Below are 24,272 nucleotides of genomic sequence, written 5' to 3' on the forward strand. Positions count from 1 at the left end.
TCTTCATGTCCACTACTGTGGTGGATTTTAACATTTTGCTGCAATAATGCCCACCCCTAGTTCAGTGAGACAGGTTAAAGCAAAGAATGAGAGAGAATCCATGCTCAATAGAAATGAAAAAGGCGGCATTGCCCTTGGACTTTCTGCTGCGCTGTGGGTACTCAAAGGAAACTCCAAATCAGAGTAAATCTGAAGCTCATGCTGTTCTGTCCTTTTCACGGTAATACTTCCCGCTATTAGTATTTATATTACTATAGTGTCTAGGAGCCCCAGTCCTAGACCAGAACCCCATTGTGCTAGGCACTGTACAAACAGAGCAAAAAGTGAACATTGTGCTTTCCTTCTCCAAAGACATTCATGAGGTAATCCTCTCTGAGGAAGACTAGGACTGTAAACAAGAAGGTGGCCATTTCAGACAGTGCATTTGCCACCAGAGTGCATTCTGTAGCCACTTAGAACTTCCCATGCAGTAGGACTAGAATTCAGATCCTCCTGCTGCAAAAACACAAGCCTCTAACCACTTGAAGCTCTGGTCGGGCCCAACCTGCAGTTGAGCAGCTCCAATTCCACCCACTAGATGGCACTGGTACACACGTACACACACTCTCTCTCTCTCTCTGAGTTTTATTCCCACTTCACAGAGTGGTTAACTGAAGCATGGAGAGGTTAGGTGACTTGCCCAAGGTCCTGGTTCCTAGTTCTGGGCTCTACACCTCTGGTGGCTTTTTTCTGCCCAGAAGGCAACATTATCTCAACCTTTCCAAGTTCCCAACAGGACAGGTTTGTGAGAGCTCACTGCATGATGCAGAACTCCTCTGTCTAGGCTCCCACAGCCCCTCTAAATGTATTTCTGCTACAGACACATCTGCAGTTAAGTAGCATTGAGCAAGCTCTTGACATGAGCATAACTCCAGTCCCAACAGAATTCAGATCATCAAGCTCGTCCACTGGCATGATTATTGTGATCCATGTGACTGCTTTCTCATTGAAATGGGGATAATAAAGGGCCAGAGGTCTCCACATCTCTTGATTTTCTTCTTTCCTTCCCTCTGACTGGAGACAGAGGTTTCTCCCTTTTAAAGTGATCACAAAGAGGGGACTGCACAAGTCACCAGCTCTTTCCATGTTACTAGGCTCCAAGCACAGCCTTTCCTAAGGCTCATTAATTATGCTCTGGGGCACAGAAGTTGCATATACCACTTTAGCAAGCAACAGAACAGTGCAAAGAGGGGCATATCAACGTGAACTTGGGCACTGTATCATGAGTGGTATGGTGATGGTGAAAGATGCCAGACCAGCAGACTGGGGGCTGAATGTAGAGAGAGAGATGGGGAGGGCAAGCTTGCCCTGCTGCTAGCTCTCCTCCCCCACACCCTTTATTAAGCCTGCCCCAAAGAGATGACCTCTAAGTAAGGAGAGGGGAGTTCAAGTCTCCAATCAGTCCTTGGTCTGTCTGCCACCAAAGGGGCTACTCCCTGACTGTTGTTTCTGTGGAGTGGACACATAATAATTAGAGTGAGATTCCTCCCAGCTCTGCCTGTGCATCTCAGTCTGGATCTACAATACTCCAGCACTCTCCGAGCCCAGGGCTTATCTAGCCAGGCATATTAAATTACAGTGGTGTTTACAACCAGGGCTTGGGATACGATCTGCCAAATGACATCACTTGTGATTTCAGCTAAAAGTGGAGCCCACATACGTGCGGTTGAGAGGCAGGTGCACTCAGTCCTCACGGGCCTCTAGCAACCCTACTGTAACCCTCGCCAACAGTTTCATTAGCTAGACGCAGTAGGGGAGGTAATATTTTTCATTGGATCAACTTCTGTTGGTGAAAGACGTGGGTTTTTTGAGTTTACACAGAGCTCTTCTTCAGGTCACATGAGCTTGAAAGCTTGTCTCTCTCACCAAAGAGATGATCCAATACAAGATATTACCTAACTCACCTTGTCTCTAATATCCTGACTATACAACACTGCAACCAACATTTTCATTCAGCAGTCTTCTGTGAGGCCTACAAACCTTCCCCTCATCCCCAGGCCTCTGAGTTGAATCTTGCCTTTCCAGTTCCTTTGAGAAACATGTCTACTGGGGGTAGAGCACATTCTCAGTGACTGGGGGAAAGGGGATCCTGGCAGCTGTACTTCAGCTGTGAGCCATCTCCCAGGAGTATTATTATTCCTCTCTCATCACAAGGAGGGGGAATCACAAGCCAGTAGCAGCCTCAGACAAGGGTCTATTTACATCCCACCTGGACCACTGCCCCAGAATGAGTAACAGCTACTTGGGAACTTACATCTGTCTTACTTGGAAAATGTTTACCAGCTGTGTGGTGCTAGCAATTGCTAATGGAACAAAAATATTCAAGGGAGTCAAGCCCTTGGATCAACTCAGAGAAGCAAAGGGAAGAAATCACTGGCACACAGAGGAGGGACCAGTCCTCCCCTCTCACACATAGATGGAATAGTCCCTTTGGGTGGGGGATGGGGGGGCTAAGCAAGGACAGGACCTCAAACAGCCCTATAGATGTACTGCTCACAAAGGCACTTAAGAGAAGCACTAACAGCTGAGGCAGCTTTATGGATGGGATGGAATGAAAGATTGAAAAATATGCCCACAAGACAGAAGAGAGGTCTTAGTTGGTTCTTGAAGCTACCACAGAGACAAAGTCCCTTTTAAATATCTTCCCCTTGGTCCATTATGATTGCGATCCTGTCTCTTGGAATGGCCTGCTCTTGGTACACATAGTTTGCCTCATCAGCACAAGGCATCACATCATTTGTGAAATGCCGCATGTGGGTAAGAGAGGGGAGTCTGTCCTGACCCCTGCAGCGTCCAGCTGAGGCCTGAAGCCTGGCATTTGATTATCTTGGCTTTGAAATCCAGACATGGAGTACCCACATTCTCAAAGTCTTGTGCTGTTGTTAATCTTGCTGAATTATACATAATTTCTCTGTGTGGAGGCAGGTGGGGGAGGAGTGTGACTTTGTCTCTCCAGGTTGGTGCATATGGCTTAATTCATTCTGCACCCTACTTTTGACCTCTGGTGTACGAGAGCTCTCTACTTTAATGCCTCTTAAGACACCAATGATGAGATGGGCCCAGCCTCCAAGTCAGTAAGGAATGGCAGTGGGATCCCTGTGGAAGGAGCCATTCACTTCCACAGAACATCACTGCGATCAGTGGGAAAAGGGATTCACACAATGTCTTCAGCAGAGCGCTGAGGAGTGGGTGACCCCAGGGTCAAGAACTGGCCCCAGTTATACAGGAAGCCCCGGTTATACTTGCCCGTGTCTACCACAGTCCCGCCCAGAAGCCTGCGCCCGGTGTCCTCTCGCAGAGCCAGCCGAGCTTCCCTCTCAGTCACGTTATAGCTGATGTTCAATAGCTGGATGAGGAGGATGTAGCCCATCCCGGCCGTTATAATCGCACAGTACCACACACACGTGAATGACAGAGCAGAGCTGGCAGTGGGGAAAGAGATGGGAAGGAAGCCATTTAATGTAGGCACGGCTGCTTTAATCTGTAGCTTCAGAGAGAGATTTCCCCTGCTAACAGATCTCCCTTCTGTCCCTTTCCACATCTGCTACAACAGCCCCTTTCATCAGATGATCCCAAAGGGTTTTACAGACATTAAAGCCCCACAACATCCCTAATAATGATGCTTAGCACTTACACAGCCATATGCATTTCCAGTAATAATACCACCCAGCTCTTATACAGTGCTTTTCACCAGTAGAATGCCATCTGTTTTACAAAAGTCAGTATCATCCTCCTTTTACAGTTGGGGAAAATGAGTCCCAGATTGGAGATTAATAAACATCATAATAAAACTAAGCTCTTATCTAGTGCTTTTCATCAGTAGATCCCAAAGTGCTTTACACAGGAGGGCAGTATCAATGTCCCCATTGTACAGGTGGGGAAACTGAGGTCACCACCAGAGCCAGGATTTGAACCCAGGCCTCCTGAGTCTCAGTCCAGTGTTCTAGCCTCTAGGTCAGTACTGTATAAACATTAATGTTTTTGTCACTGTGCCTGGGAGAGAGGCGATCACTAAGACCTTTTTATAGCTGGACAAACTCATGCACAGAAATGTGAAGTGACATGCTCAGAGTCACACCAGCAAATCTTTTGTGACACTGGATAAAGGACCCAGGAGGCCTGACTCACATTCTTCTGCCCTAACCACTAGATCACGCTGTTTACAATCAAACTCTAAGGGGAGCTCAACTTATAGTCACAGGAGATAGCAGCTGCAGTCGGGGACCCACCAGCCCTCATTCCCTGTCTGTTCACTGATCTGGCCACTCAAATGCTCTAGACACTAACAGCCTCCACTCTCCCACACCAGTTGCATGGGAGCAGAAGGGGGTGAGCTTTCAGGGCAGCTTATAAAAAGCGCTAGACTACGAAGGCCAACCTCCGCATGGCGGCAACCACTTGATGTCCTGACACATAACTTGGACTGGTTAGGTCTCTGCTGCAGTCACAAACCTAACTTCTCCATTGCCCTCCCACCTCCTTTCCTACAACTCAACCTCTTTCCTTCCCTACATCACTGCCACTTCCCAGCGACGCCCCCCCAGTACTCGCCCCCCCCCCCCAAACTCTTGGACCTGGCATTTCATCTCCCAACCTCCCTGACCACTTTCTTATATACTGAATTTCTTCTGCCCACCCCTGATCTTGTCTATTTAGATCAGGGGTGGGCAAACTTTCTGGTCCGAGGGCCACATCTGGGTGGGGAAATTGCATGCAGGGCCATGAATGTAGGGCAGGGGGTTGGGGTCCATGAGGGAGTACAGGGTGTGGGAGGGGGTGCGGTGTGCAGGAAGGAGCTCAGGGCAATGAGCTGGGGTGCAGGAGAGGTGTGAGGTGTACAAGGGGGCTCAAGGCAGGGGGCTGGGGTACAGGAGGAGTGCAGCAGGGAGCTCAGGGCAGGAGTGCAGGAGGGGTTTGGGCTCTGGCCCAGCTTACCTTGAGTGGCTCCAGGGTGGCAGCAGCGCGCAGCAGGGCTAAAGCAAACTCCCTGCCTGCACTGGCCCTGCACTGCTCCCGGAAGCGGCCGGCACCATATCCCTGCGGCCTGGGGGGTGGCGGGGCAGGGGTGCAGAGGGCTCCATGCACTACCCTCACCTGCGGGTACTTCCGGCCAATGGGAGCTGTGGGGGGCAGTGCCTGCAGGCAAGGGCAGCGCATGGAGCCCTCTGCCCCACACTCTCCCAGGGGCTGCAGGGACGTGGTGCCAGCTGCTTCTGGGGGAGGTGTGGGGCCAGGGCAGGCAGGGAGCCTGCCTTAGCCGCGCGGTGCCATGGGGGTGGCAATTCCATGGGCCGGATTCGACCCATAGGCCATAGTTTGCCCACCCTTGATTTAGACTGTAACCTCTTCAAAGCAATAGCTGTCAGCTACTGTGTAAGCCGTACAGGATCTAGTCCAAAGGGGACCCCATACCAATGAGGGTTTCTAGGTGCTACTGGATAAATAAACAAACAAACATTGGAACTATAGAACAATACAGAGGCAGCTGGATGGAAGGAGGGTCTGTGGAGCTGGTGAAGGGGTGGTGGGATGCAGCCAGGCAACATGAGGGCTCCTGAGCACCGGAGAGGCAGCGGAAGGGAGCAGGTGAGGGGTTTTGGAGGAAGCCAAAGAGTCAGAAGGGAAGTCTGAGGACTCAGACAGCAGGGATTGGTGGAGGGAGTCAAATGAAGAAGCAACAGTTTGGAAGACTCATACACTGAGGATGAGGTGAAAGGACAGAGGAGGAGGGACACACACTGAGGGGTAGGACAGTCTTGTGTTTAAGGCACAGGACTGGGACTTAGGAGAACTAGGTTCCAGTTCTGACTCTGCCACTGACTAGGACCTTGAGAAACTAACTCTGTGCCTCAGCATCCCTTGCTGTAGAATGGGGACAGCACTTCTCAGTCCCCCAGGAGTTGTGAAAATAAATTCATTGTTTGTCAGGCATGACGCAGGCCACAGGAGATGGACTGGGGCCTCTGGAACTGGAAGCAAGTAACAGGTCCGAACTGAGCTACATGATCTAACCTCTGAGGAAGGACCCATGTCCCCACCCCTTGCCCTGTCCCTGAGAAGAGTTCTCACCTGTAGTCTGCATAGGTCCCTGGGCAGTAGAACAGCGCTATGAACATATTTTGGCCCCTACAGATGGTGTCCAGGGTCAGTGTAATTCCATAAACGGAGGTAAGCAGGAAGAGTGACAGCGCAAGGATAAAGGCTCGGTGGTTCCGCTCCCCTACGCAGCTGTTAATCCTCCAAAGGAAAGAACATTTTATAAAACGTTTTTCTTTACTTAAAAAAAAAAAGTAGTATCTCTCCCTTGACTGGCAGAGAATTTGGCTCCAAGGTGTGTCTGTATAATACACTTATCAGAGTGCACAAAAATCCACTCAAGGGCACAGGCTAGTAGTTTAGGTCAATAATGAAGGAAATGTAAAAACAGCATATTCAGATGCTGCCAGTATTAATATGGCTCTGGGAGAGCCTCCCACATCCTGTCGATTGTCTGCTGGAAGGCTCTTGGTCTTTCCTAAAAGCCTAAGAAAGTTGATGTCTCCTTGCTTGACATGGCTGCACACCACCATCCCTGGGATCTTGGGCTGCATTTACACTGGCAATTTTAGGGAGACTCCCTCTGCTGCTGTAGCACCAGTGCAGCTCCAGTGGTGGAAGCAATTGCAGGGGTGCTAGCATATCACAACATTTATACCTGCTTAGAGCACGTTTAAACATCATGGTGGTAAAAACCTGAGCCCTTTCTTACATCACTAGCACTCCCCTCAGTGGAACTGTACTGATTCTAGAATCACAGTGGGAAATTTCCCTAAAACTGTCATTGCAGACAGACTAGGGGCCCAGAGACCAAAAACTGGTCTTGAAAAATAGCTCTAGTTATCAGGTCACCCTACTTAGGACAAGCGACAGCTCTCTGTACCAAGAGGAAAGGCACCAAAGCCAAGTGGCAGCCCTATTTGACTGGTAGCATCTGGATCAAAAAGCAACTTCTTTAACCTTAAACAACAACCTCAGAAGTCTGTGGCACCTACCAGACACAGTGATGGTCCAGTCTCCTTACACATATGCCACACAACCGGCAATGTCCAGCCCGAGGTGGCCTAATCAGCTGACATTTGGTGCACCAGTCCTCCTTTGCTCTGTCTAGTCCCTCAGCCAACATCCTGGAATAGCCCTTGGCATCATCGTTCTTAGCATGACAGCTGGCAATGCCAGACATAGCCGCTCCGTGAAGCCCGTTGGAGCTCCCCAGGACTTTCCTGTATGGCAAGCCATTGCTGCCTTGGCATGGTGATTTGTCATTGCTCATTTGCCTGGCAAGGTAGCCAGGGTCTCTCTTGGCTTGAGAGAGGGCCACAAGCATGAGAATTAGCCCACAGGTGAGAATAACCACCTGAGTGTACCCCACATGGCCTCGCGGAACCACTTCCTGGAGGAACACATAATACATGTACCCCAGAGAGAACAGCCCCAGGCTCAAAAAGAAGAGAGTCCGTCCCTTCCGCCTGTGTGTGAGGTAGTAGTACCACAGCACCACCACAGGAAGGGATGTCAGGATAACAAGTGCCAAAAGGAAGTGCAGAGCTGCTACGTGGAGGAAGACTGGCAGCAGGATGAGTGGCGGGAGCAGGGTGATATTGATCTTTATGGCCCCCTTAAGCCAAGGGATGCGGAAGCGATCCAAGATGGTGTCTGCAATTCTCTCTAAAGTCCCTGGGGGCAAAGATCTGAACGTCAGCCACCTGTTAGGGAAAAACACAGATTTTGCTCTCATACATGAGACACTTCTGTGCTGTCTGCTCCCCTCTTCGTTCATTCTCTCCTTACAATCAATCACTTCACATCAATCACATTGACTCTCACTCCCATTTCTTTAGCCTCTTCCTGGTCTATGCCCAGGTGATATAGCCTGTAATCTTTCTGGGACAGGAGCTGTGCCTTTTTAAAGAAATCTCTAAAGACCCATGCAAGGTTATTCTATTAATAATATTAGGCCTTTTTGCTCTCTAATTTCTGTGATTCCATCTACCCACTTCAACAAAATCTATCCCTGATTCAGAAACCAGCTGAACAGCAGCTGTGAAACTGACAAGAATCAGGTCTGGGAGTTCACAGCTCTCTGGCTCTGGGGCAGCCCACACTGTGGGACTTACTCTAATGTTGCAGACCCTGGAAGTCCTGGGTCTCTAGCAGCCCTGCATGCGAGCTGGCAGGAAACCAGGCAGGCAGCAACCCTGCCTGTGGTTCAGTGAAAGTTCTTTGAACCCAGAATGTTTCCACAAAACATTTTGGGTTTGACAAATGAGAATTTTCTGATGAAATCACGTTTTGCTGCAAAATTCCCAGCTAGCACTATTGCCCCAGCCTTTATCCTAACTGGGCAGAAGGCTTTTGACATTTCCTATATGGCCAGACACTTGTCAACTGGCACAGACAACCACTCCTATCTGACAGGGAGATGTTTAAAAGTGCCAAATGGAGCAGCTATGTGTAGACTGGGTTTCCAAAGCTGAGCCTGACCACACAGTGCCCCATTCTAAAGAAGTTGGCTAAAGGGGGGAAGACACTCAAGATACCATGGTCACGAGCATGGTATGAGCCCCCCTATGTGAAGGCAGATGAAAGGCCCGGCTCTTTACCTTTCACAGCCCTCATCGAGGTCCTCGCAGTCACAGCAACAGGCCACTAGATGGTTCTTTTCCCCCGTCCGGTCAATGTACTCGCAGCAGCAGAGCGGCTCCTCCATCTCAGACCCTTCGACCTTCTGCCTCCTTTTCCCACGTTTCCTGCTGCTGATTGCTCGGGCAACCGTGGCTCCCGCTTGCTCTGGCCAGCATGAGACGGTGACTGTAGCGGGGAAGGGCCCAGGGACCCCGCTAGCCCAGCGCTGCTTGCTGGGGTCCGGCCGAAGTCAGCAGCCGGCTAGTTCTGACACTGAAGCAAGATGCGAGTTGAAAAGAGGCTTCAGGGGCAACTCATCTGCCCCCCGGCTTAGCCCAGCAGCCCGGGGGCCCCGCTGCTCTGGCTCGGGCCAGCCCGTCGGAGGGAGAACGTGGGGTCCCAGCTGCTCAGCCCGTCCTGCCCCGGCCCCGCCCGCCACTCGCTCCGCACACCCCAGCTCCCCCCCCTCCGGAGAGCGGCTGTGATTGGCTACGCCCCCCGCAAGCTCTCACCTCCGTCACTCACCTCACGTGAGCAGGGCGCGCGGCTGCCCCTCCCGCCAGCCAGCAGCACCCTGGGCCCTACCGCTTCCGCACAGCCTCGCCTCCCATGTACGTCAGCCGGACGGCCCAATCCCGACACGGGCGGGGCGGAGCCAGCCATGACGTCACGGCAGAGGTCCGCCTGCTTAAAGGACGAGAGGGTGGCGACAGGTGGGGGTCGCAGCCTGGCACAGAACGCTGTGCAGACGCTACGTCACAGAGCCGGGCGCGCGCGCGCGCGCGCTCCCTGCCCGTATCCAGACAGCGCCGCACGCGCCGCTGTAGCTTTGCGCGGCCAGGCTGGGGCGCTCCGCTGCCGCCCAGGGAGCCCGGGTCCCGCGGGAGGAGCCGCGAACTCCTCTGCGAGCCAGCGCCCTGCACCCTCCCCCAGCCCCGAGAACCCGCCCCAGACGTTGCATCGGTGTAACTGAGCAGCGTACGGGCCCCCGGTGCAACTCCGAGGGTGGGTCGGCGCCAGGCACGCTTGCCCCGGTTTAACGTCGCTGTGTCCTCGGCCCGCTGGTGACTTTTGAAAGGCGCAAAGGGGAATGAGCTGCCTAACAAAACAGCAGCTGATAAGCAAGACGGAGCACGTCCCTGCTGGTACCGTCTTGCCAGGGTAGCGTGCAGCCTCAAACGTGTTCAGCAGAAGCGTGTAGACAAAGGCAAGCGGAGAATCCAGCTCACCGGCAGCTGCAACAGGGGGAGCAACTACAACTCTCCTGCCTGCTCGATACCCAGTCCTGGGAAGTTCTGGGTTTCATTAGACGTTTACAGTGACAGCGTAGTCGGGGTGGGGAAAGCCTTTGACCCCAACCTCAAACCAAAGTATTTCAATCAGTAGTAGACAAGCACTAGTCTTGTATCCTAACCGCTAATAACTAGTTGCCTTTACCCCCATGCTTACACAAGGAAAGGCAAGCTGGCCCCCAGCCAATACATAAGACTGGGCAAATAATGCCCTATAATTGTCTCCAGCGAGTAGATACAGAGCAAAGCACTGAACTCACACTTCCATTCCCACATGGTGCTATAGATCTGCAGCACCATCCACACTACAACTGCATTGGGGACCTGGTAACAACTGTGGTCCTTTGGAACAGCTCTAGTTTGCAACACAGACAAGACCATAACTATATTAGACTGCTTAGAAAATATTCAGCATCCCATCTATACTGGAAAATAGACTGGGTCAGGGACAATTATAACCAGGTCCCTGACACAGTTCATAGTTGTAAAAACTAGTGTCCTGTTTACACTACAGGATATAGTCCTGTTTTAAAGGAACTCCAAAATACAATATATATTGCTCAATAAATGGGTTTATAGCACAGTGACACCTGCATACACTGGTCAGGGAATTCGTGGTCCTTCCTCCACTACAAAACAGCCATCTTTCACATACTTGTAACCCAGCCATGTTATAATATAGTTTCGTCTTGCTTGTGTGAACATAAAACAAAACCCATGACACAGTCACATCAGGAAACCACCTTTGAGGGTTAAAATAAATATTTAATGTGTTGTTTTGCTGTCCACAAAGACATGAAAATCATAATAAAGCTGGAGTACAAGCATGTTTTTCAAGCATGATTAAACATGCCAGTTTCTGTAGTGTAGAGTTGGCAATGTTGTAGCAGCAGCCAAGGTTAACCCTGGTTTAGGTTTTTTAGGAAGTTGCTAGGGGCGGCTCTAGGCACCAGCACCGCCAAGCGTGTGCTTGGGGTGGCAAGCCGCGAGGGGCATTCTGCCAGTCGCCGCGAGGGCGGCAGGCAGGCTGCCTTCAGCGGCATGCCTGCGGAGGGTCCGCTGGTCTGCGGGAAGTCTGCCAAAGCCACGGGACCAGCGGACCCTCCGCAGGCAAGCTGCCGAAGGCAGCCTGCCTGCCATGCTCGGGACGGCAGAATGCCTAGAGCAGCCCCTGGAAGTTGCTAACAGCTTTCCCAACCAATATAAGGGCCTCTTCAATTTTTATGTCTAATCTAGTCCTTTCCCAATGTGTACTATGTCAGACCATTTGAAAAGGCTAGAGATAGCAGAGACAAGATAGCTTCCTCACTGCTGGGCATCACACCAAGGACTGAAGGAACAATTTCTTCTGGAGTGCTGAAATTTCATTAGGCAAGCTGAACAGATGTGGTGGGGTAGGGTGGGAGAAATTACCACAGCCCATCAGTATGCAGAACAATTTAATAAGAGATTAAACATGGAGCTCTTTCACTGTGAAACAAAAAATAGTCTTAAAAAAATAAATATGGGTATTTCAAACTGCTGACTTGTTTTACAGAGTATGTGTATCTATGAAAGAGCATATGAATACCCTTGCTATGTAAAACCACTACCTGCTGTTATTTCTTCACAGAATGTCCCCCGTCCTGCCCCTGCTGTAGTTTAGTGCCAATGATTCTTCAAATCAATATAAAAGAGTTCAGATTTCATTAGATACAATCATTGCTGTGCTGAGGTTGCTCTTCTCCATAATTTGCACATCACAGTTACAGAGTACAGTACAATGTTCTCGCTCATTTACACCTCTGGCTTGTTCATAAAAAAACCACATGTATGGGAGTGGTGGGGAGAGATTCTCAGAGTTACAGGACCTCAGAACCTGCCCTGTTTTATCCAGAGGTCTTTATTAGCTGCACCAGCAGCTACTGAGCAAAAAATAGTAAAAAGTCCTGAGACAACAGAATATCAAAACTCCCAGCCCCAAACAGACATGCAGCATCTTCATTCTCATGACACCTTGAGTTGTGGGCGTTGGTAATGTTAACTCTCAGTCTCATCACTCTTGCTCTTGTTCAGGTGATCAAAGCTTCTCTGAAGCATAGAAAGGGAGCTCTTCAGCTGTGGAGATATAACCCCCAGTCCCACAAAAGAATATAAATTACACTGCTGCAAGGATAAGATAGAAATGTTTTATTTTTTATATTCAGAATAATTCCCTCCCACCCTTTCATATTAACAGTAGTTTGCACTAAATCATTTATATTACAGCTGCTAGGCAAGCACAATACTCAGTATAAACTGTCATGTCTATGTACTTACAGAGCTGTCCTAAGTTCTGTTACCCTGTTAGACGATGCTGCAGTAGCATTGGCTACATTGCAAGAAAGAAACTATCACATTGTCATTTTTAACATAGTTGCTGCACATGGCAAATACTGAAAGGAACACCACAACAAGATGTGCCCTGTAATAGAGGCATGCCGCCTTCGGTGTGTTTTGAGGCACAAGGGTGAAGGCAGAAAACTGCCAGCATGCAGAAAGAGCACAATATTATAGCAATTTAAAGTGCACCACGACTTGCACAGGAGAAAAAGTGGCAGGTGATTATTTTTTTTAAGATAGGAAATGTGGTTAAATTCTCACTCAATATATTTCAATATTTAATTTTCTATGTTTAAAAATACCATTTTAGCTATTTGGACTTTACTACTGTCAGTATGGTAGGAAGCTGGGAAAGAGGAGAATCAGAGTCAGAAAGATAAGGAAAAAAATATGGGGAATCCGCTTCTACTTTCTGAGACTTCCATCACTCATTGATAGAGATACTTTTGTAACTGTGCGAAAAGTGGTTAATATCAGATCAACAGCAATTTATGGGCAGGGTATACCCGTGAACAAGGAAAACCAAAAACTACCATTGTCTTGTGATTTTCCTTGGGAGCATGGGGCAAGGTTGATTAAGCAGCTGACAGGCAGGAGTAGCTTGGAGCTCCTCCACAGTTTCTCTACCCAAACAAACTCTTCTATCCTATTTCTATGATTTATAAATAATTAAGTTTAAAAGGTTAATAGGCTAAAAAGTAAAAAAAAAAAATAAAATCAGTCAATTTTGCAATCTTTCATTTGCTAAGCCATGGCTTCTCAATCCAGCGGTCTGCACCCTCCTTGTTTTTATGGCTAGATGGAAGTGGGGCAGGTCCCCAAACTTTTTCCTGTTATAATATAGGGTCATGGTATGGAAAAGTTTGAAAACCACAGCGTTAAGCAACTGGAGGAGCCTGGAAAGGAGGAAAGACTAAAGGAATGATCCCACAATATATCTGCTCTCCCTCAATCACCCTCTAACAGATATTTTAAAAATGTGGAGTTTTTAATATAAATATTGAAATGGAGACAGCCAAATATCTGCACACTGATGCCACTTCAGGTGAAGCCAGTTCATCTTCACCTGTTACATACACATAGAGCAAGAGGGATGACCAAGTAAAAGCCTGTGGCACCCTGCACAAAAAAAATCCTCAGATAAATTGAGCAATTGCCCGGTGCTCTCAAAAATAAGAGAATGGAGCCATACAAAAGCAATCCTATCTTAATTTTCCTGGGTTCGCAAATGCACCAAAGCCACTTCATAACCAACATCAAAAGTATTTGATAGATAAAGGATCAGCACGAACACTTGATCTTTGTCCATCGCAAAGGAGAGATCACAGAGTCGTAGAAACATAGGACTGGAAGAGACCTTGAGAAGTCATCAAGTCTATCCCTCTGCTCTGAGGTAGGACCAGGTAAACCTAGACCATCACTGACAGGTATTTGTCCAACCTATTCTTAAAACCTCTAATGATGGGGATTCCATAACTTCCCTTGGAAGCCTACTATAGAGCTTAACTACCCTTTATAGTTTGAAAGCTTGCCCCAACATCTAACCAAAATTTCCCTTGCTGCATTACTTCTTGCTCAACCTTCAGTGGATATGGAGAACAATTGATTCCTGTCCTCTGTATAACAGCCCATAGCATATTTGAAGACTGTTATAAGGTCCCCTCTTTGGGTTTCTTTTTTCAAGATCAAAAACAAAAACTACAACTAAAAAACTAAGCATATTTAACTTTTCCTAGTAGATCACGTGTTCTAAACTTTTTATCATTTTTGTTGCTCTCCTCTAGACTCTTTCCAATTTGTCCACATCTTTCTTAAAGTGTGGCACCCAGAATTGGACACAGTACTCCAGCTGAGGCCTCACCAGCGCTGAGTAGAGCAGAACAATTATCTCCTGTGTCTTACACACAACTCCTATTTCTACACCTCAGATTTATAGTAGCCTTTTTCACAACTGTATCTGAGGTCCTGTCCACACTGTGGCTTGTAACCGTGTTTGAAACCATTCCCAAACAAACTCACAACGAACGGCCTTGTTTATGATAATCTACCAGCAAGACCAATGCAGTCTCTGTACTATATTCAATCTTAAAATGAAACTGACAACAGTGAAGGAAGTCTGTGGTCTCCAGATAACACCAGACCTGCCTCATCACAACTTTCACCAAAACAAGGGAGCAAAGTTAGAAACACAGATGTCATTGATATCAAGAGGAGGGTTCTTAAGTGTCGGCCTAAATCACCAGTTTGTAAGATGCTGGTGCCTTTCCTGCCTGATGGTCTCCCACCAACAAATGGACCAAATATTCTTCCACTAGGATTTGCAGTTCAAAGGCCCCAGGGCATCCTAGAACTTCACTGCAGGGCTGCCCAGAGGGGGGGACAAGTGAGGCAATTTGCCCCAGGTCCTGGGTTCCACAGGGGCCCCATGAGCCCTGGCCCGGTGGCGGTCGTTGGCGGCAGGGGGCCCTTCAGTGCTGCCGAAGACACGGAGTGACTGAACAGCCCCCCGCCGCCGAAATGCCATCAAAGACCCGGACCACTGCTGGGTGAGTACAAGCACTGCAGCTACCCCGCTTTGCCCCAGGCCCCCTGAATCCTCTGGGTGGCCCTGCTTCACTGACCAAAACAGGCTGAGTTTCAGCCTGAGAAGACTTCTTGTTTGTCTCCATTCCTGCATTGATTGCTCTCGGAAAGGCAGCCAATACAATCTGAATACAATTATCTTGAGGTAAGCAGATGACCCCTCACAACATGAAATTTTCCACTGTGTATCCAAGTCCACTCTTCTTACAAACAGCTTTCATTTGGAAACAACTTGAAATCCAGTGGCTGTATGATGCTTCCTGCCACGACTTTATCGCTAGGCCATACTAGGATAGAAGCAAATTCAAATCTACCAGCCTACGTTCCCTTTTTAAGCATTTCAGTATGATATGCCTGAAGCTCCTGGACTCCTGGAGTTATGTATGCTGGCAGATATGATTTCTGCCTTAGCACAGGGTGATCCAAGGGAGCAGAGCTATACATTATGGGAGGAAAAAAATTGTAAGGAAAATTTAGACAATGAAAATTTGCCATTTGTTAGATCTACCAGGCTGTGGAACAGTCTCCTAAGAATAGTGTTGAAGCCCAGTCATAGGAAGCTGAACTTAGCAAACCAATGGGACACGTTCTCTAGGGAAGAATCCAGCACTGGCAGGAAGAGGGACTAAATTATTTAATAAGTGTGCTCTGCTTCTAATTTTTATGATTCTTCACAGTGCAATGAATATATCAAATCAATTTTTTTTTCCTGTTTCTTCTTCTGGTTGGCCAGTGCTCTAGCCAAACAGAAATACAGAGTGCTCAGGAAACAGGCAATTTGTATAGAAAGACAAATGAAGCCCGGTAAAAGAAAAGGGGCAAGGTCTGAAAACGTTGCCACTTTCTTTACACACCCTGCTGCAGCTTTATTCTTCCCGAAGGCAGGCGGCCACAGACCCGCTCATTTATTTCACAGAGCAAGACACTTTTTAAAGGGGATTTTAAAACTTTTGAAAAATGACCTCTATGTTTTGTTTCCTCACTGCTACCTCAGAAGCAACAAAAGCGTGTGTGGGGAGGAAGCCTACCTGTTCAAGCATTGCAATGGAGTCTTGCAGCACTCCCTTCACCTGCTGAACCTGTTCATTGTCATGCTGAGGGATATCCTCTCTGGACACCATGTCAGGGGCTAAGCTGAAAAGGGAACATGATGAGAAACATCAATACCATGGAATAAGTTTCTGTACATCCATACCCAGCAAGCACTGATCTCTACCTGCACTCATTAGCACTTTCCAAGCCAGGACCGCATTAAGACTGTGTACAGTTACATTTGAAACTATGTTACCACTTTCTTAGAGATGTTGCCTTAGTGCATTTGTATACACTGGACACTAAGAGGGAACATACATGTAATTAAACTGAATTCCTCAGGCTTCTAAACAGGAGTAAATTCCTCCATCTGAAGGAAAGCTGAAGTGATCTAGTTCTTCTGCCAATCTTATACTGCAAAGGTCTGTCCTAGCACAAATTTAGAAGGATTGTCATTCTCTGTCCCTGCTAAAGATTAAGTTAGATTTTGAAACTGTCTTTCAATGCTATGTCCAACAGAGGTGAAGCAAGACAGGTGTCACGGTCTGCATTAAACAAATGGAAGAGGGGTAGCCAAAGGCATCATAAAGTTATGAACATACCAGCCCTCCCAATAACATCCTTTAAATACAGAGATACCAGTTCCCAAATTGTCTCCTCCAAGTCAGATCCACAAACCTGGTTCTTGAGAATATCAAGTCCGTTTGCAAACATTGTAATGCATTTAATTGGATAACATGTGAACAGTGTTTGAAGATGTAAAGCACAGCAGAACTGCTAAGTGTTCGATTACATCACACTCCAAAACTGGGCACTTCATCCTTTTAAAAAGTGAGCAGGACATGAACCTTGAGACATTTGTACTTTGCAGGGATCAGCAGAAAGGAGGAGGCTGTAATTCTCTGTAGATCTCCATGAGACAAGATGGAGAAATACAGCAGAGTAGACTGTGCAGAACGGGGCAGGCTAATCCTAAAATGTCTTGGAGAGGGAGAAAGCCAGTGGTGCAATGTGAAGCCATTTGCTGGACAGCAGTGTCAATGGCTACAGGTCACAAAAGTATTTAAAGATTTGCCTCCTGAAATTTGCTGGTTATGAGTACAGTCCAAGTTATCAGGTTCTTATATCTGGATGAAGACGAGGAAGAATTCAGTCAGAAATTCACTCACTTTAAGGACTTCTCATCCTGAAGGTGGACCCGGTAAAATGACTGAGCTGCACGCTCTATCTTTGATAGTTTAAGGAAGAGAGTCACATTCAGCAAAACCAAGAGCAGCAAACTGTATAAAGAAAATCAGACTGATTTAATCATTGCTATCATTTTGCTTCTGCAGCATTACTAGGGCCATGCTGGCCAGAAGGAATAATATTCTATCCTCTCTGAACAAACCCTCAGGAAAGGACCTGAGAAAGCAACATGCAGGAATTTAAGGTAACAAGAGCATCTGAGTGGGATCTATTAGGCTGTGAAATAGTCTTTCAAAGGAAGTGGTGGAAGTCTCATCCTTTGACATTTTTAAAACTAGAGTGGATGAATACTAGAAAATGCAGCGTACGAACAATCATGAATAGCAGCAGCAGCAGACTAGTTCAGCCCATGTAAACACAAAGAAAGAGAGAGTAAGAGCCGCTGGGTGGGAGGCAGGGGAGGAAGAGGCAATTTGCCCCAGGCCTGGGGCCCCGCGAGCCCTAGCCCAGCAGTAGTTCGGGTCTTTGGCGGCATTTTGATGGCAGAGGAGCCCTTCAGTCACTCCGTGTCTTCAGCAGCACTGAAGGGCCCCCTGCGCCAAAATGCTGCCAAAGACCCGACCACCACTGGGTGAGTACAAGCACTGCAGCTCCCCTGCTTTGCCCCAGGCCCCCTGAATCCTTTGGGCGGCCCTGGAGAGAGTCCCCTTACAATCTAAGAATGATGAGCAACAAAGGGTTTTACTCTGAAGACCACTAAAGACGACTCCACTAGTGGCCCATATACCACATGCTTGAGAAGCACTGGACTGCATGAATAGTCTTTTCCTGCTTCCACATAGGTGTAAATCAGATTAGCTCTCAGACAGTAGTCAAATTGTGGTTTAACAGCAGTGAGTACTTACAAGATGCTCATTACCACAATGATGGCTGTGGTCTTCCTTGCAACATCCCTTTTCCTTCCTGCTGGGCATGGAAAAGATCAGGTTAGAAATGCTCAACATTAATTCTCCTAAATAGGAGTCTACAATGCACAGTAAGTGGTGGATTAGATGGCAGCCCCAATGGACAGACACACCAGCTGTGTGCAGTTTGGGATGCCCATTTATGCACATAACAGAAACTATTTCTCTATCCATCCCAATGGAGGAATCAGCCAGAGTACCAAGTTTACATGTCCATCTCTTATGCTAATGCAAAGCAGTGCTGTGAAGTATGTTCCTGAGTTAGGCCTGTTCTACACTTAAAACGTAGATTGACCTAGCTATGTTGTTCAGGAGTGTGAAAAATTCATGCACCTCAGAAACATAGTTAAGCTACACTAAACCTTGGTGCAGACACAGCTAGGTGGGCACAAGAATTTTTCCATCGACCTAGTTACTACCTCTTGAGTTGGTGGATTGACTAGAATGACAGAAAAACCCCTTCTGTAGCTGTAGTAAATGTCTACTGTACAGCAGGACAGCTGCAGCTCTGCTGTGTAGACACAGGGCTGGTCTACACTGGGGTGTGTGAGAAGAAATCCATCTAAGATACGCAACTTCAGATACGCGAATAACGTAGCTGAGGTCGAAGTATCTTAGATCAATTTACCTCTCGTCCTCACAGCGCAGGATCGACATCCACAGCTCCCCCTGTCGACTCCGCTACCGCCGTTTGCGCTGCTGGAGTTCCGGTGTCAACGGGAGCGCGTTCAGAGATCGATATATCACGTCTAGATGAGACGTGATATATCGATCCCCGAGAAATCGATCGCTTCCCATAGTCTAGACGTACCATAGCCTTAGACAAAGCAGCTCTCAGTGGGTACACACTTCCTAGGGTGACCAGATGTCTCGATTTTACAGGGACAGTCCCGATTTTTGGGTCTTTTTCTTATATAGGCTCCTATTACCTCTCACCCCCCTCCCGATTTTTCACACCTGCTGTCTGGTCACCCTATCACATCCACATGCCTACCTGATCACATTGCCAGTGCTGCATACCATTAACCATTCCAGTTTCTTTTCTTGTCTATCGCTCCAAAAATCAACCTGGTTTCAGTAATTATCATCCCGCAGAAAACACTTTAAATTCAACTGAGTGCAAAACTGCTTCCCGTTGGACACCTTTGGGAATCTGATATTGGCAGGGCCAGCTCTAGGCACCAGCACTCCGACTCTTTTTTTTTTTTTTTTTTTGGCTTAGGGTGCAAAAAGCCGGGAGCCAGCCCTGAGCAGAGGTGAGCGATGGTGGGGGGCGCGGGGAGGGCCACAGGAAGTAACCCTGGGGGCAGAGGAACCGCTCCACCCCAGCTCAGCTCTGCTCCGCTGCCGCCTGCTCCCCTGAGCGCGCTGCTGCTCCGCTTCTCCCCGCTCCCTCCCAGGCTTGCCTGGCAGGGAGGGAAGGGTAGGAGGGGAAATGCGGTGCACCCAGGGGAGGAGGCGAGGCCAGGAATTTGGGGAAGGGGTGGAGTCGGGGCAGGGCCAGGGCACGGGAAAATTTTTTTTTGCTTGGGGCAGCAAAAAACTTGGAGCCAGCCCTGGATATTGGCATAGTGCAGGATGAAGTGTACATTTCCTCTCAAACTGAAAATATGTAACCCAGCACCACCGATTGGTTATCCTAGAATTGTGTAAATTATCTGATCTTCTACGATAGTTCCTAACATTGAGATTTCCTGGCCTGATAAAGGGACATACATTAAGGCTGCAACATGCACAGAGACAAAAGCACTCGCCTGGAAAGCTGGAGCAGTGGTGGTAGATTAGGAATGTGGGAATTAACACGGTTACATATTACTCTGGTATTCTCAAGGACTTTTTTCCTGGTTTGAAGTCTGTGTTCTCAGTTCAGTGGTTACAATTTAAGTTGTTTCATATAAGTCAGAGTTCTCTGGCACTTATTAGTGCACAAATGTTCCTCTTCTCTTTCAAAAGTAGTTACTGTACGCCATGACTGATTACAAGTCAATCTGTCACGCCTAGTGGCAGGAAGGGGCAACAGTGCTAGATCAGCTTTGGTGCCCCAGAAACGACTGAAGCAGCCAGGAGATTGAAAAAGACGTCAGTTTAATTAAAAATACAAAACAACAAGAAGATTTAGGAAGATGAGTCCAGGGTGCAACTGTAAAATAGTAACCGTTTCAAGGACTGCATTCAGTTACCTGTGTAGTTAAAGTCCAAAAATTAAATGCTTTGGGATTTTGTGCAAGTTCTTAAAATCAGGTTGCATTGCTTTTCCTGTGCAAGCTTTGTGCTGGGTTTACAGTTACTTTGGAGCAGAATAGATTATAGATTGCACTTGAGTTCAGCAGATGCTTATCACTGCAAAGAGGATCAGACATGCTCCAGATCCTGTATATCCAAGCTTTAGTAATATAAAATAAACCTTAACTATTAATCCAGCTCTCTTTACCCAACTAGGTCTAACAAATACACATAGTGGCATCACATTTGTTCCGTTTTACTAATCAAACACCCTCTCCAACACACGTTTGGACAAGAAGCTGAAATAGAAAAGATGCTGCTATACCCACCAACTATGTTGCCCTGGGACTCTAATCCAATATCCCCAGAAGAGTGCTGTGAAGAACGCTTAGGAAGCAGCTCTGCCACATTCCGGTGTAAATTCCGTCGTCTTCTTCTTAGGGCAATAAGTTTCCCAGGATCTTCTATAGGCTGGTTTATTGCATATTCTTCCATTAGCAGGTCTGATTCTACAGTTGAAAATAAGTATTTATTTTTCCCTTTGCTTTCAAATGGAAAGTTCACATTATCTTGCTATGATAGACAATACTGGGCAAGGCATACAAATCAATAGAGGCTGTTCTCTTCTAGAAAATATATATGATACATAAGAGATTCCTTAAACTGTACCATTGACTTGTACTAACATTACACTCGATACTTTACAGGTATGAAATATATACTTTTCCAGCACAGTACAGCTTAATGTATTTGCTGAGCACTGTTGCTTTCTCTCATAGCTACAACCAAGGAAGCACCTTGATTTAAATGGGAAATCAAATTAATGGGTTTTTTTTTTTTATCTTCACATCTCCTTCTTGGGAGCTGACCCCCATCCCCTGGACACAAGACTATTGATTGCTAAGAGGAAATTTTTTGTAGGAGTCCTTTGATAACATACTGAAAGCACAATACAGTGGCACCCCAGAGTAAGCAGTATATGGACCTAGGGGGTCCTCTGGCTTGAAGGAGACACAAAGAGAATCTCACACTTTGTACATTTATTTCTAGTAGATTCAGTTTCATGACCACTAAAATTTACCAGATCCATCCACAAAAAAAGATTTCACCCTGTTACTACAAAAAGCAAATCCTCACCTAGTTGTTTGAAATTCTCCTCTATCCCACTCCAGGTGTTCTTCTCAATTAGAGACTTGATGAGGCCCCATGGCTGCTTTTTGTATTTCACATCTGTGGAAAGCCTGCAACAACACAGAATGGAATGGTAAAGTGAGTGATAAATGATAAAATTAGTGGCTGTCCATAATCCAAAACAATCACTATTATAAATAGGCAAGACATTGTCAGCTGGCAGCACTCACATTGAAAAAGTAGGGATTAGACATGGGTAAAGAAAAATTATAAACTGCCTTGCATCTAGAGCTCTGTGGGAATTTCCATTTCACAGGACATTCCACAATTTCAAAATTTGCTTTAGTTCCCAATCGGAATGAAAAAGAATGTCTATATCCCACAATACAAATTTTGAAACAAAATTCTTTAGGTAATTTGTAATGTTTCATTTCAACTTTGACTTTTTTATATATAATTTAAAATAAATTTCAAAACAAAAAAAAGTTAAAATGTTCCTTTCTGAAAATGTCAAAATGGAATGGTTTTGACCTTATCAAAATGCTTTTTTCTCTCCCAATTGTTTTAAACAGACTTTTGTTGAAATTAACATTTTCCCTTGGGAAGTTTCTGGTTTGATGAAACAGAATTTTCCAACAGAAGAAACTTTATCAGAAATTTTTCTACCAGCTCTAATTATAGCTCAGTGTTATAAATGGTATTACATGCTGTATTTGCTATCATCCAACACATATACTCTACATGCATTGCTTGTATATCCCTCTCCCTTGAGATGTTATGATCACCATATATCTGTATAAAAAGGACCAAGGGAGTCTCCCTTCACAGCCAGTCAATGCTGCTTCACAGGCCAGGTTTACACTACAGACCTATATCAATATAATTGTATTGCTCAGGAGTGGGAAAAATCCACTCCCTTGAGTGATGTAGTTATATCTAACTCCTTGTATAGACAGCATATGTTGATGGGCGAGCTTCTCCCAGACATAGCTACGGCCTCTCAGGGTGGTGAATTAACTAGGCTAACAGATGAAGCTCTCCTGTTGGTGTATTAGTGTCTTCACTAAAGTGGTGCAGTTGAGCTGCTGTAGCGCTGTACATGATGACAAGCCCTTACATCAGCTAGAAGGATTGCTCAAGGCATTTGGTTTCCCCCAGGCACAGAGTTCACCCCTTTCCCTTCGTACTCCCAGTGCCAGAGATCCCAGCCTAAAATCAACCCAAGGTTTCCCACACAGTAGTGTTGAGCATTAACTGCTACTAGACCTATTCTCTTACACAGTGTGCTTCAGCTCCAAAAAGTGACTGTAAAAATGGTATTAGGGGGGTTCATGTTCATCATCAAATGTGCTCAGTTTACAAGATGATTTTCATGACTCCCTAGTCTGCAAAGTCAGCTTGGCATCTGAGATTCAAGCTGGGTTCTCTTTCTCTTGAGCACCAGCACCACTAGTAGAGGTGGTACAGGCCAAATTCCACTTTCACTTACACCTGGGCAATTTAATAGCTTCAAGTTATGCCTTTGGCAATGACAACTGTGCAGGAGCATGCACAGGTGTAATTTGTTGGTACTTGGTAAACAATTTTATGTAGAATTCCCAAGGAGGAGTACAACCCAGCTCATTCTCTTGAAGCTATGTTGGCTGTGCAGGGCACAAGAGTAAAACCTTGTTTTTGTCGTTAAAAGCCACCAGAGCTGACTAATACTTGCAGGAAACACATACAATGAATAAGAAGGGGCCATTTTTACATCTTTTGCACAATGGAACCACACTTCAAGAGAAGAAATTTGTGCAAAGAAATTCAAATTTCCCATGCTGTAGGCACCTCTTTTAGTAAACATACCTCAGTGCATACAACATGGCTCTCCCGCCCCACCTGCTGCACACCACTCTGTCTCACCGTAATCTGCATTTCTGATTGGATGTGCGGGTGATGGAGTATCTGTTCACAGTGTAGAAGTAATCATGGTATGGGACATCATGTGTCAGCACCTCTGCATCTACCCGATATGACTGACCTTTCTGGCTCAGTTTATTCAGGATCTACCCATAAAAAAAAAGGGGGGGGAAGACATTTTAAATACACAGTCTCAGTTCTCTTTCCTTCAGTCTTTGGGTTCATCATGCCAGCAAAACTACCACCTAAAAGCTACTGGTAGTAGGAAAAGAATCTGAAATAGTCTGAGAAAATGAGACAGGTAGAGAACTCATGGTGGTCACAGATAGGAGTCAGGGGTTGGCAACCACTGTCCTTCCCACATTGCCAAATGGGAGAAGGCTCCTAGTTAGCTCCCAGCAGGACAGAATGGTTTTGGTATGAAAGAGGAGGAGAACCACTGGTCTAGAACTCTCAGCATGGGACTAGGGACCAGGAACTCCTGAGTTCTAGTCCTGGCTCTGCCTCTAACTCACTGTGTGACCTATGAATAGTCATTTCACTTTACTGTGTCTTAGTCTCCTTGTCTATAAAATAAGGCTCACGCTTACTCCCACAAGGACTGTGGGGAAGAAGTGAGGTTTACGAACCTCTGTGAAGATGAAAGGCACTACATAAGTGTTTACACATTGTGAATTTTGGCACACATTGTGAATGCACACAGTACCTGCTTTTCTGTTGCAGTTGTGTACTTCCCAACGAGCGGATTGTTAATCATTATAGTGTAGGTGAGGGTCCTCAACTGATTGCCACTGCCGTCCATATTCCAAGGGGTCGATACAGCATCTAGTCACAAAATGTATAATTATTAATGTCCAACAATTTACAGGGAGCAGTCTCAATCCTTAACTTGGTTGAA

General features: G+C 46.7%; 2 protein-coding genes across 8 annotated transcripts in view; both read right to left on the minus strand.

Moving 5' to 3' along the window:
- Positions 1-417: 417 nt before the first annotated feature.
- On the minus strand, positions 418-9,126 carry ZDHHC23 (zinc finger DHHC-type palmitoyltransferase 23). Its single transcript, XM_050959905.1, has 4 exons — positions 8,679-9,126; positions 7,071-7,781; positions 6,109-6,276; positions 418-3,461 (listed from the first exon to the last, which is right to left on the minus strand). The coding sequence occupies exons 1-4, from the start codon at positions 8,783-8,785 to the stop codon at positions 3,194-3,196; spliced, it is 1,254 nt and encodes a 417-aa protein (XP_050815862.1). The 5' UTR covers positions 8,786-9,126; the 3' UTR covers positions 418-3,193.
- Positions 9,127-11,414: 2,288 nt separating this feature from the next.
- Positions 11,415-24,272, minus strand: part of GRAMD1C (GRAM domain containing 1C) — an 80,458-nt gene continuing 67,600 nt past the window's right edge. For 5 of the 7 annotated variants that reach the window (XM_050958515.1, XM_050958543.1, XM_050958548.1 and 2 more), the window contains 8 exons: positions 24,081-24,199; positions 23,378-23,520; positions 21,482-21,585; positions 20,674-20,853; positions 18,062-18,122; positions 17,138-17,248; positions 15,965-16,070; positions 11,415-12,089 (listed from right to left, as the gene is read on the minus strand). In XM_050958515.1, coding sequence (XP_050814472.1) covers positions 12,012-12,089; positions 15,965-16,070; positions 17,138-17,248; positions 18,062-18,122; positions 20,674-20,853; positions 21,482-21,585; positions 23,378-23,520; positions 24,081-24,199 — 902 coding nt within the window. In that variant the 3' untranslated portion in view covers positions 11,415-12,011. The remainder of the gene's footprint in view (positions 12,090-15,964; positions 16,071-17,137; positions 17,249-18,061; positions 18,123-20,673; positions 20,854-21,481; positions 21,586-23,377; positions 23,521-24,080; positions 24,200-24,272) is intronic. The other 2 variants (XM_050958525.1, XM_050958506.1) reach the window with 1 other exon arrangement.

This window comes from Gopherus flavomarginatus, chromosome 1, assembly GCF_025201925.1.
Source record: "Gopherus flavomarginatus isolate rGopFla2 chromosome 1, rGopFla2.mat.asm, whole genome shotgun sequence".
Classification (NCBI taxonomy): Eukaryota; Metazoa; Chordata; order Testudines; family Testudinidae; genus Gopherus; species Gopherus flavomarginatus.